Source organism: Cetorhinus maximus, chromosome 29 (genome assembly GCF_964194155.1).
Source record: "Cetorhinus maximus chromosome 29, sCetMax3.hap1.1, whole genome shotgun sequence".
NCBI classification, from domain to species: Eukaryota; Metazoa; Chordata; class Chondrichthyes; order Lamniformes; family Cetorhinidae; genus Cetorhinus; species Cetorhinus maximus.
This window is the reverse complement of record NC_135907.1, coordinates 15,757,126-15,769,884: the sequence shown is the minus strand read 5'-3', so window position 1 is coordinate 15,769,884 and position 12,759 is coordinate 15,757,126. Positions and strand designations below refer to the sequence as shown.

The window sequence follows — 12,759 nt, the reverse complement described above, 5'->3', positions numbered from 1 at the left end:
TCAGGCAGTGAGTTCCAGACTCCCACCACCCTCGGGGTGAAAATATTTCTCAACTCCCCTCTTAGCCTTCTACCTCTTAGCTTAAATCTATTCCCCCTGGTTATTGACCCCTCTACTAATGGAAAAAGTGCCTTCCTGTCCACCCTATCTATACCTCTCACAGTCTTATACACCTCTATCAGGTCCCCTCTCAACCTTCGTTGCTCCAAGGAAAACAACCCCAACCTATCCAATCTTTCCTCATAGCTCAGACTCTCCAGCCCAGGCAGCATCCTGGTAAATCTCCTCTGCACCCTCTCCAGTGCAATCACATCCTTCCTACAATGTGGTGACCGGAACTACCTGCAGTACTCCAGTTGAGGCTTAACCAGCGTTTTATACAGTTCCAGCATAACCTCCCTGCTCTTGTGTGCTATGCCTTGGCTAATAAAGGCAAGTATCCCATATGCCTTCTTAACCACCTTATCTACCTGTCCCACTACCTTCAGGGATAGGAATGTGCTGACTCATTTATGCAACAGTGTTATCGCTTAAAGTTGCACAAAAATGCACTGGTTGTGTTTTCCCTGTGAGCTGTTTCTCCCTCTCAAGTTATATATAAAATAGAACTTGTGTTTATTTTTCATCTTGTGATGTTAACAGTTGGACCTCTTTAGCACATCGCTGACCAATTTCCTGCCCATCACTAGAATCATAGCGTTGATACAGCACAGGAAGCGGACATTCAGCCTGTCGACCAGCACTGGCTCTCTGCAAGAGCAACACAGTTAGTCCCACTCCCCTCCCTTTCGCCGGAGCCCTCCAATTCTTTCCCCTCCCAGAGCTTACCCAATTCCCTTTTGAAAGTCATGATTGAATCTTCCTCCACCAGTCTCTCAGGCAGTGCATTCCACAGCCTAGCCACACGCTGCGTAAAAAGGTTTTTCCTCACGTCGCCATTGGTTTTTGTTTTGCCCATCACCTTAAACTGGTGCCCTCTGGTTTTCAACCCTTCTGCCAATGGGGACAGTTTCTCCCTATCTACTCTGTCCAGGCCGGTCATGATTTTGAACACCTCCATCAAGTCCCCCCTCAACCTTCTCTTTTACAAGAACGCTGCCAACTTCTCCAATCTATCCTCCTAGCTGAAGTCCCGCTTCCCTGGAACTATTCCCATGGATCTTTTCCACATGCTCTCTAAAGCCCTCGTCTTTCCTAAACTTAACCAGATGCTTTCCTTCCCCCTCCCTCCCGTTCCTCCTCCTCTCTCTCTCTCTCTCCCCAACTGTTCAGATGTTGCTGGATGGTGGAATCACTTGATTGCTGTTGTGCCTCTGTCTCAGGCACACAAATAGTCGTTTGTCGCCTGAGATAGAGGTAGGCAAAAGACCAAACTGGAGAATCACTTGAGTTCAGACTGTCGGAATTCCAGGATTCAGGCAGCCACGGGAAAGACAGGCGACTTTCAGCCAGGCTGTTAAGAAATTTCGGGCATTGTCAGAAATCGTAAACACATTAAATCGTCCTCCTCCTGGGCATCTTCCAGAATCGTCTGAGTGTGCAAGGAAGAAAAAGGTTTAAAATGGAGTCAGGGTCATGTTGACAGGATTAAGTATAACAAGCACAAACTTTACAGGGAGTCCTTACAACATAATTAATGCGCAACAGGAAATAAACTGTTATCAGATTATCACTGCAGCAAGAAGAAATTAATTCTTACCTACTGTTAAGATAAGCCTCTATAGCAGGAGCTCGAGACATCTAATTCCTTTCCAACAGGTATGAGCTGCTCCCACATAGGCAATGTTAAATTCATCTCTCTGTCCCAGTGCCAGAATCATAGGTGCATAATAAAAACGTATTGGTAATGTTATTAGGTTCCTGATTCTGGCTGCACGTGTTCCTGGAGGTTTCATCACGATTCCCCATCTCTACACCCAGCCCCTCACCTAAACCCCAATCAAACAGCCTTTATCCACCCCATCTCCTTTAAGACCACCGGTTTTACAAGATATATCGAATTCTCTGGAAGAAATGATGAAAAATAGTTTACATATGTTTTGAATGCGTGCTATGATTTTTCTCCCAAGGTTTGCTCACAGCAGCGTGCAGGAGATTCATCTTTAACTCCTTGTAGACTGCAGGGCAATCCTGGAGGGTCGGCAACCCCAGTTGCTGTTTGAAAGTTGGAGGAGCTCGGTGCAAGTCTGGTGACCTCCTAGAATCGCACCTAAAGGGTCGATTACTTGTAAAGGTGTGCGGTGTGGATAAACCTCTTGCCATGTCACAGATCTCCTCATGGATATTGCAGCCCTTTCTCCCAGTCGATCCAAGGAAATGACATGTATTTTGGCTATCGTTATTGCAATGGGATGAAATGTGGGCAAATGTGCATCACCAGTGGTGGGAGGACCTAACAGCAGGTTTAATATTACACTTTAAGAATTATCTCTGCGTTCTTAGAGAAACATTTTTTTAAAATTTGTTCCGAGGTTGAGAATGTCACTGACAAGGCAGGTATTTGTTGCCCATCCCTAATTACCCCTTGAGAAGGTGGTGGTGGTGAGCTGCCCTCTTGAACCGCTGCAGTCCATGTGGTGTAGGTACACCCACAGTGCTGTTAGGAAGGGAGTTCCAGGGTTTTGACCCAGCGACAGTGAAGGGACGGCGATATATTTCCAAGTCAGGATGGTGAGTGTCTTGGAGGGGAGCTTCCAGGTGGTGGTGTTCCCGTGGGCAGGATTTTGCCCTTGATGGGGGTGTTCGGCAGGGGCAGACGGGGCGATCGGGAAGCCGACTGCCACCCGTGATCGGTACCGCACCGCGATTTTACGTGGGCGGGCCAGTTGAGGCCTGCCGAGCATGGAACACGAGCCTGCCTAGCTTGAACTTCACGTATACCCGTGAAAGAGAGTTTCAACCTCCCTGAGGCACAGAGCTGCCTCAGGGAGATGAGGTGCCGTTTAAAAAAAACGTAAACCAACAAAATAAAAATGTCATAATGGCCTTAATAGGCCTTTTAATTGTTGGCGGGCACACACCAGAGTTGGCAGCGCACCCGCTGAACAAAATGAACGCGATGATGTCGGGAAGCTCGCCCGATGTCATTTCACGCTCAGCTGGGTCGGGCGTGCGTTCTATACCGACCTCAATATTCTGCCCCACGTGTCTGCTGCTCTTGTCCTTTTAGGTGGCGGAGGTCGTGGGTTTAGAAGGTGTTGTCGACGGAGCCTTGGTGAGTTCCTGCAGTGAATCTTGTCGATGGTACACCCACTGCTGCTACTGGTGTGCCATAGCTAGAGGGAATGAATATTTGTGGTGGTGGTTGGAGTGCCAGTCAAGTGGGCTGCTTTGTCATGGAGGTTAAGCCATCCAGGCAAGTGGGGAGTATTCCATCACACTCCTGCCTTCAGCCTTGTAGATGGTGGACAGGCTTTGACGACTCAGTGTGCGAATGACTCTCCGCAGAATTCCCAGCCTCTGACCTACTCTCGCAGCCGCAGTATTCATATGGCTGGTTAAGTTTCTGCTCAATGGTGACCATAGACAATAGGCCTGACAAGAACGTTATATTTGTAAAGAGATAACAGACTAACAGAGGACTCGATTTACTTTTGATATTGCAGAATTGCTTTGACTTGTACAGTCCCAACAGCAAAGGCCATACTATTAAAGCCTGCAAAACGGACAATGATGGGCGGGTTGTTGAAGGCAACCATCAGTTTTACAGGATATCTGCTCCTTCGAGGGAAGAGAGGGATGAATGGATCAAATCAATCAGGTAAAATGAAGCCACATGTTAAAACTCAGGTTCTAGTAGTAAGGTGGGGTGAGACAGACTGGTTAAGAAATTTCCCCTAAAGCTAGGTTGCAGGTGACACTTCTGTACATCAAATGTCAAAATCTTTTCTGGTTAAGGGTTTGAAAGTAAACAAATGCATCCAATGAGGACTAGATTTTGAAGTTATCATTTATGGGACAGAAGACTAAACTATGATCAAAAATTTCAAAAACATAATATGCGCTTTAACTCAAAAAAGAAGTACTGCAGATGCTGGAAATCTGAAATGGAAACAGAAAGTGTTGGAAAAACTCAGCAGGTCAGGCAGCATCTGTGGAGAGAGAAAGTGAGCTAACGTTTCAGGTTGATGACTTTTTATCTAAGCTGGAAAAAGTTAGAGCTTTTTTTGATTTGTTCATGGGATGCGGGCGTCGCTGACTGGGCCAGACCAGCATTTGTTGCCCATCCCTAATTGCCCTTGAGAAGGTGGGGGGTGAGCTGCCTTCTTGAACCGTTGCAGTCCCTGTGGTGTAGGTACACCCACAGTGCTGTGAGGGAGGGAGTTCCAGGATTTTGACCCAGCGACAGTGAAGGAACGGCGATATATTTCCAAGTCAGGATGGTGTGTGGCTTGGAGGGGAACTTGCAAGTGGTGGTGTTCCCATGTGTCTGCTGCCCTTGTTGTTCCAGGTGGTAGAGGTTGCAGGTTTGGAAGATACTGTCTAAGGAGAGATGGAACACATTTAAAACAAGTACAGAGGCAGGGACAGGAGGGGTGAGTGGGAGAGAGGGGGAAAAGAATGGAAAAGGATGGTCTTGTGGTAGGTTGGAAGACAGGAAAGGTTAAATGACAAAATTGATGATGGTGCCAGGCAGAAGGAGGTGGCAATGGGCAAAGTAAAGTAATGAGGGGAGTGTAAATGAGGAAGACAGAACCATTGCAACATCTGAACTCCTTCAAGTAAACGTTTGACATTGTAGACTATGTTGTCAAGGTTAGAGGAGTATTTTAGAGTGCTATAATATTTAAGGAGAAATTATTTTCTCTAGCCTCTTAGAAATTAAATTTACTGCTAAAGCGTGACGTGTTTTCACATTTCAGAGCTAGCATCACTCGAGATCCTTTCTACGACATGGTAGCAGCAAGAAAGAAAAAGTTAACGGTCAAATCCAATTAAAAGGTTCTACTTTGTTCCTTACTGCTCAGATGGAGGGATAAATAAGACAGTGAACTGATGCTGTTGGTGGCTGCACATGACAGACCATTCCAGTGGTTGGTGTTTGCATGTATCCCTGAATGTTCCTCCCATCCCAGATATTGGGATGTTCGTAGGCTCCTGAATCATTTCATTATTCCGAATTGTAGTTTGCACAAACTTTTGCGCTCTTTCTCTACTTCAGTTACCAGGATCAATTCTTCATACATTAGTGGATCAGATCTCCATTAGACCTATCAAGACTCGACAATAGCCACTGATACTGCACTCCACTATTTCAAATACAGTTCATGGTCCTATTTCTTATCATAATCACTGGGCTCCACTGACAGCTATTGAATCTTCTCCTAGACATCCCGTGCTTTATAGGTCTAATCACCTTGTCTGGGATAACATTTGAGTACTTTGCCTCATGTTTAACTGGAACCTTGTAGATGATCAGCATGTTGTTTAACCTCTTAGTATCCAGTTAAAAATATCAGACCTTGGTGAGGCCACACCTGGAGCAGTGTGTACATTTTTAGTCTCCCTACCTAAGGAAGGATATGCTTGCCCCAGACGGCAATGAAGGATCACTAGACTGATTCCTGGGATGAGGAGTTTATTCTACGAGAAGAGATTGAGTAGACGAGACCTATGTTCCCTAGAAGAATTTAGAAGGGTGATTGCATTAAAACATATAAAATTCTTCAGGGTCTTTGCAGGTAGATTCCGGGGGGATATTTCCCCTGGCTGGAGAGTCTAGAACCAGGACCACAGTCGCAAAATGAGGAATCGGCCATTTCGACTAAGATAAGGAAGGATTTCTTTACTTAAAGGGCTGTGAATCTTTGCAATTCTCTACCCCAGATGGATGCGCATGCTCATATGTCAAGTATAATCAAGACATAGGTCAATAAGTTTTTGGATACTAAGGGAATTACTAGGGGATATGGCGATAGTGTGGGAAGGTAGAGTTGAGGTAGAAGATCAGTTGTGATCTTACTGAATAGTGAAGCAGGCTCAAAGGGACAAATGGTCTATTCCTGCTTCTATTTCTTATTGTTCTTAAACACTCATAGTATTTCAAAATGTCCCATTCCAGAGCCAATATGTTTGGACTGATTAAGACAACTGTTGGCTTTTGGTGTGTCCTGTGAACAGTTTTTCAGCATCAGAGAGCATTGGCGACTGTAATTCACTATCGTTAGGACGTCTGTAGATGGGACTATGTAACAATGTACTTTAATACTTTAATAACGAAATTTGATTATTCCCAACTGTTGCCTTTTTTGTTACTCAAAGGGAACAGGTTCTACAGTTTGACAGAGCAATTTAATTTTCAATGCGTGCCTTGTTTTGGTAGCTACATTTCTTGTTATGGTCATGTTTATAGTCCTGTTAAAAAGTTATGAAATCTTGAATTAAAATGGCTGACAAACTGATTTTGTGGAAAATGAACTTTAGTTACATTGCTGTAAATAGACTAATAAATTTATATTTTGCAAAAAAAAACGTACATCTTCCATCATTTTGTTCTGCTCTTTCTGATGTGGTGCATCTATAATTCTCCAAGTTCTTGAACTTCTGGAGCTGGAATTAATAGCAACCATATCGTGTGACTATTATCCCAACCAATAGGAAACCTCTTTGTTCTCCCAACCTGTTTGAATTCCGGAGATCAGAATCCAACATACACCTGAAAAAAATTGCAAGGATATGGAGAAAAGGCAAGGTTGGAGTGGGTTCAATTGGATAGCTCCCTTTCAAAAAAAGCTGGCACAGGCATGTTGAGGCAAATGACTGCCTTCTGTCTTGTATGACTCTGGTTAAAAGCTCACTAGAGTGCAACTCTCCTGACACCAGGGGGGGTATCTTGTTCAGCCTAGTAGGGAGGCTCGAGTTCAGCACTATGGCTGTGCTAAGTTAGCTAATCTTAGTTAGGGTGGCAAGTGTGCTAATCAATTTGTGTATCGTATGGATTGCTCTATTGCCCACTGGTTCTGCAAATGGGCCCTACATCTTGCCATTTACAAATGAAGGGATCATTGAATGGTTATAACACAGGAGGCCATTCAGCCCGTCACGTCTGTGCCAGCTCTCTGGAAGAGCAACTAGCTCCACTCCCCTGCCCTTTTCCCCGTAAGACTGCAAATCTTTTCACTTCAGATACTTATCCAACTCTCTTTTGATTTAATCTGCCCTCACCACGCTCTCAGTCAGAGCATTCCAGATCCTAACTGTGCGCTGTGTTTTTCCTCATGTCAGCGTTGCTTGTACAATATGGACCTCTATTGTCACGATTGGATAATTACAGCACAGTCGACTCTCATTGGTTATAGAGAGTGATTGGTGAGGTGTACAGGGCTATTAGCTGAGCAGGTTCAACTAGATTGTGTAGACATTTGGGTGGTGAAAGATGGCTGCTCGTAGCAGCCCCAAAATTCTTAAACTGCCTATTGACCAAACTCATGCCCCTTCCTGTAAGGGGCTATTCTAACACCAATTACAAGCAACTGGTTCAAAAGGTAGAAGAATATTCTGCTGGATTGTAGCAACAGTCCCAATGTTAACCGGTTGCTACTTGTGTGGTTATTGGGGGCTTTTTATAGATGAAGATAAATCTCATTCCTTGGGTAGTGGTATCACCTGTACACCTGATTTAGCACATCTCAGGAACACTGGGGTCCAATGTGACAATCATCCCGATACAGATATACAATATGTGGTTATGCAGGGCCTTGAGCTGAGCATATTAACAGTATCTTGTTAGTGTTTCTTTAATTCTTTCATGGATATGGATGTGGGTGTCACAGGCCAGGGCAGTATTTGTTGCCCAGCCCTAATTCCCCTTGACCTGAGCGGCTTTGCTAGGCCATTTCAGAGGGCAGTTAGGAGTCAACCACATTGCTGTGGGTCTGGAGTCACATGTAGGCCAGACCAGGTGAAAATGGCAGATTAGTGAACCAGATGGGTTTTTAATGACAATCAACAATAGTTTCATGCTCACCATTACTGAGAGTAGCTTTTAATTCCAGAGTTATTAATTGAAATTAAATTCCATCAGTGGCTGTGATAGGGTTTGAACCCATGCCCTCAGAGTATTAGTCTGGGCCTCTGGATTACTAGCCCAGTGACATTGCCACTATGCCACTGTCTCCCCACTATACTGATGAGAACACAACGTGGACATTTTCTAAGTTAAAGAATAAAATTAGAGCCCCACATTCAAGTCTGAGATAGAGTGCTTATCTTTTGATACTATTAAAACAAGCTGAAATCCCTTCTGATCAGGGTGAGCTCCTTCTATTGCACCTGTCAGAGTAGTCTGTCTAATTCAGTTGACCATGCTGAGAGTGCAATTGGACTAGCTGTGGTATGTTATCTAATCAGAAGGGGACTTGTGTGGAGAACCTTCTCCCAATGTCTAGGGGCCACATGTAGCAAAGCAATACAGTCACACCCAGGATTCTACCTGCCCTGTGTTCTAAGACTCAATGTTGGAGACAGAACAAATTGCAGGCCCCATCCTTCACCAGACACTAAGAGGAGGGGCGGGTGAATCATTGGTCCCTACTTGAGCCCTTGGCAATGCAAAAAGCACTTCAGTGCTGCAGATGAAGATGCAGAGTGAAGTTCCTTCTACTCTGCCTCAACAAATGGAGGATAGAGCGGTACTATTGATTGTACGTGTGCTTTCCATTTCCAGAACCTGAGTTCAAGTCCAGCCCAGGAACTCGGGATGTAAGCCACTTCCGTTGTTTACTTGCTGTAAAAAATTCCCTATAAATCTAATAGAGAATAAAAATAAGATTGACTTTGAACAATTTATTGGAAAAAGATACACACAAAAGAAAAATAGGCCTAGTGCACATCACGTGACTCTCACATTCCCAGGAAAAGAAAACTTTAATTCCCATAAATAAATCTTTGCTCTAATGTACATAATTCTGAAAGACCATATAAATATATACACAAGTCAGTTCTACAGATCCCAAAGCAGGGAAGACAAAGAATATTTATTGGAACAAATAGATAAGCAGTGTTAGAATAAGGAAACAATGCACCTGTGCTCAGACTAAACACATTTCCACTTTCTGAGGCAGATCAAACACAACCTGGGCAAGTTCTCCAAATATGAACAGATGGGCTCCATTTCCCTGCAGGGATGAAAGGTTTCACTTGGCAATGTCCCACACGGGTGATACTTTCGCTGCCGACACCCATTAGAAAGACACTTTCAATAGGCTGTCCACGCTCCTAGTCTTTGTGGGTTCTGACAACTGCTGCAACAGTGGCAGGGGTAGGGGGCAGGGAGGGTCAATGTACCATCTATCATTTCAAGCCTCCAACAGGTCCCAAAAAAAAAAAAAATACCAGGATGCAATCAAAGATGAATTAGCAGAAAGATTGGCCATCCCAGGATCTCTCACCTCAGGTACCACCATGCGAGGGATAATATAAAATGTCACAGAGAAAAACCAATGTCTGTTGACAGCTCTTAATTCATCCTGGCAAATGGGCAGCACGGTTGGGGGATTTGGCAAGTTTTATTTTCTGGCGGGGGGGTTGGGGGGGGGGGGGGGGGGGGGGTCTGTTATATCACCGAACAGCAACATTGTCAGTCGCCGCGTCCATTGGATTGACTGACACCTCCTCACATTGTTACAGTGCACCTCCGCTGATTTTGCCCAGCGATAGGGAGCCGCTGAAGTGCGCACCACATTCCGGACAGGCAAAATGAAAGACTGTGCTGCAATAAGGATCCTTGAATCAAAGGAACAATAGCAAAAGAGGTGAACCGACTATAATCCAGGAGTCATCTCATGAGCCACAATGCTGCTGCAGCTATTGTACAAAATATTGAAAGCTGGTAACTCACAAGTGACTTAATGTCCTAGAAACTGGATCGTGTAAAATGGATACCTAAGGGTTCAAGGTGCAGTCGACATTCCTGTGTTCATTCTGTGTTTGAACTGCGCATGCAGACCCACATTGGTTAGGGTTCCTCTGCAGCAACGGTGGGTGCCTAAGAGAGACATCAGTCCCTTAAGGTGCAAGTCAGATGCTGAATGGTATTCATGTCATGCTCAGTTTCTTGGCAGGGTTCCACTGGAGGCGCAACTCACTTTATTTACTGTATTGCAGAGCCAGGAGGAGCAGGAGTCCTAATTCTGGGTCCACGTTCAATTGCTGGGCTGCCGCCAACCCCTCCTCCTCTTGCTGACCTCGCCCTCCTCCCGGGTCTGGTGAGCTACCTCTTGGACTGCAACTGGCATCCACAACTCAACAATAAGTTAAAGAGGACAGCAGATCAATTTACCATGGTCCTACCGCTAAACTCAATCGGCGCGTACGATTCAGACCCGACCAATTTCTAGGCCTTAATGAAAGACTTGCACAAGCCAGCATGATGGTGAAACTCACCACCATTAATGGTGCACTCTGCATTAAGGGCGAGCTGCCCGTCCTTCACCCCCCCCCCCGCCAACCTAGACAAATGCACACCTCGACTTTAGAGCACCTACAGCCTCAAGTCTGAAATAGTCAAGAAATATCAAAGGAGGTCGATTTTCCAAGGCTGCACAACTATCAGCAGATAGGCACCGAGGAAGTTTCTCCATTCAGAGATGATAAGTTTTGATGCTTTGTAATAAGCTGCCTGCAGTCCATGTGGGAACCCACTCCGTTGTTGTCAGGAGTGGGAAATTAAGAGTGGATTCTGGTGCTCCAGGAGCCCATTGGTCCCTGCAACGTGCAGGGGGAAATCGAACACTGTTACAGATCAATTCTCAAGCACATGCTTCTAAGCATGTTAATTGTCGGGTTGAGAGCACAATTATGTGCATGCATGCAGTTCATTATTAACAGTGGGATCTTGCCGTGTACATGACTGTGACTGCCCTTCAAAAAATAACTCTGACTGTGGGCACCTGTGGTCATCCTGAAGGGCTACATAAATGCAAGTCCTTTCTTTTCTGGCTGATTAAATAACTCTCCCTTTTTTAAAATTACAGGATCTGCCAACCTCTGATGTGAGGTTGGCAGAAGGAAGGTTTCCCATCTTGCTTGCCTGAAAAGGCAAATGGTGTCAAATATGAGCCATGTTGCTGGCAACTTTTGGAAGTCAGGTTCCACTTCGGATGTGCCTGTTGGCTGACTCTCAGTCTGCTCGCATAAGGTCAGCGACACGACTTCCCCAATGCTGTGTGTATGGACCATCCCCTGACAGTCGAGATGATCTGACTGGAAGCGTCACAATCGCGTACACTTGAACCTTGCGACTGTGCAGCTTCCCCGGTGTCACCAAACCTGCTCCACAATATAAACAGGGCAGGTTCGGTGATTTTGGGAGCAGGTACAATTACACACAGGGAACAGTTCAGTAATACGCATCTGGGGAAATAAAAGCTCCTGTCCCTAACGTTGTAGTGAAACACTTTAATTTATGAGAAATAACCCTCATCTTCACTGCATCTTTTCTATCACTGATTTCTATATTTACTCTTTTAAACTTCCATAGGTCATATACTAAAAATAGCAAGCTTGTTCCACATGCTACGTGAACCCCACTTCTCACCAAACCAACATGAGTATTGTGCTGCAGCTATTGAAGAAAAATGTAAGCACAAAATTCATTTCAACACAGCCTAATTTTGGCTCAATGCCACGATACACCACGCTGACAGACACACACACACGCGCACACACACACACGACAAGTTAATCTTTGGGCTGAATATGTTTGTCTCTTTGCTTTGTAATGGACTGTATGCTTTTTGAGTAAGGCTGTCTAGGTAGTTTGGGAATGAAACTGGAACTGTGTCTCCAAGAACAATATGTCATCATTCTCCAAAGCACCCTGCAACTCTCTGGTCTGAACCCCGCAGGTTTTAGCCATTTCCTCTTTATCAAGACGGTTTTAATTTCACAACAGTCTCTCAAGATCTCCGTCTCCCCATTTCCCAGGTTACCCACTTCCTTAACTATTTACATACCTTTGGTCTCTAACTTCTTACTCTTTCTGTTCATTCTTCATCTCAGATGACATCTCTCAGGGCTTCTCTGTGCCTATATATATATATATATATATATATATATATTTATATATATTTTATATATATCACAACTCCTTCCCCTTTTTCTGATAATTAATATGCTTGTCAACCTGTCGCTTCTCAGTTTTGCAGAAGGTTCTGCACTTGAAAGATTAACGTGTCATTTTTCCTTCTTAGCTGCTGACTGAACTGTTGTGTGCCTTCAGCATTTTCAGATTTCCAGCATCTGCAGTGTTTTGCCTTCTCCTTCTAACCCACGGCCACGAAGTGAATTTTTTTAATTCAAGCCAAAAAAAACTCGCGGCTGCCCTGCTCAAGGGGCATTCTCAGGACTGCTGCACCCTGGGTGACGGGACTGAAGTCTGCACCTGACTTCAATCATGCTTGACTTTATTCTGAGCTTTTGTTCTGCAAAGAGAGAAACTCTGCAAAACTTTATTCTCAAGAGATTAAACCGACTGAATAGAATCCAATATAACAGGTCGCACAAGGCATTTAGAAACAGCACAGCCTCGAGGCAGACTGGCCTCATTTCACTCAATGCTTTTTTAGGGAAAGACGGAAATACAATTGATTTTGTGATGGCGATACTGAAATTATGCGGTGAGGCTTGAGGCAAAAGAGCCTGTAATTTTATTGCGTTAGGGTCCAATTCCTGATCATCTGAAGTCACCTTTGCAATGTCGCAGTTAAAATAATTCAACTGAAAGGACCACAATCTCAGATATCGTAAAGCGCTTTGCGA

The 12,759-nt window shown here is 44.6% G+C and overlaps 1 protein-coding gene and 1 long non-coding RNA gene across 5 annotated transcripts in view; one reads left to right on the top strand and one right to left on the bottom strand.

Moving 5' to 3' along the window:
• Nucleotides 1–6,471, top strand: part of LOC144669293 (cytohesin-3-like) — a 66,890-nt gene extending 60,419 nt beyond the window's left edge. For all 4 annotated transcript variants that reach the window (XM_078531636.1, XM_078531635.1, XM_078531634.1 and 1 more), the window contains 2 exons: nt 3,606–3,760; nt 4,863–6,471. In XM_078531636.1, coding sequence (XP_078387762.1) covers nt 3,606–3,760; nt 4,863–4,938 — 231 coding nt within the window. In that variant the 3' untranslated portion in view covers nt 4,939–6,471. The remainder of the gene's footprint in view (nt 1–3,605; nt 3,761–4,862) is intronic.
• Nucleotides 6,472–8,769: 2,298 nt separating this feature from the next.
• Nucleotides 8,770–12,043, bottom strand: LOC144669281 (uncharacterized). The gene is made up of 2 exons (XR_013573653.1): nt 11,670–12,043; nt 8,770–11,638 (listed from the first exon to the last, which is right to left on the bottom strand). It is a non-coding gene; the product is annotated as an uncharacterized LOC144669281 (long non-coding RNA).
• Between the last annotated feature and the right edge of the window lie 716 nt (nt 12,044–12,759).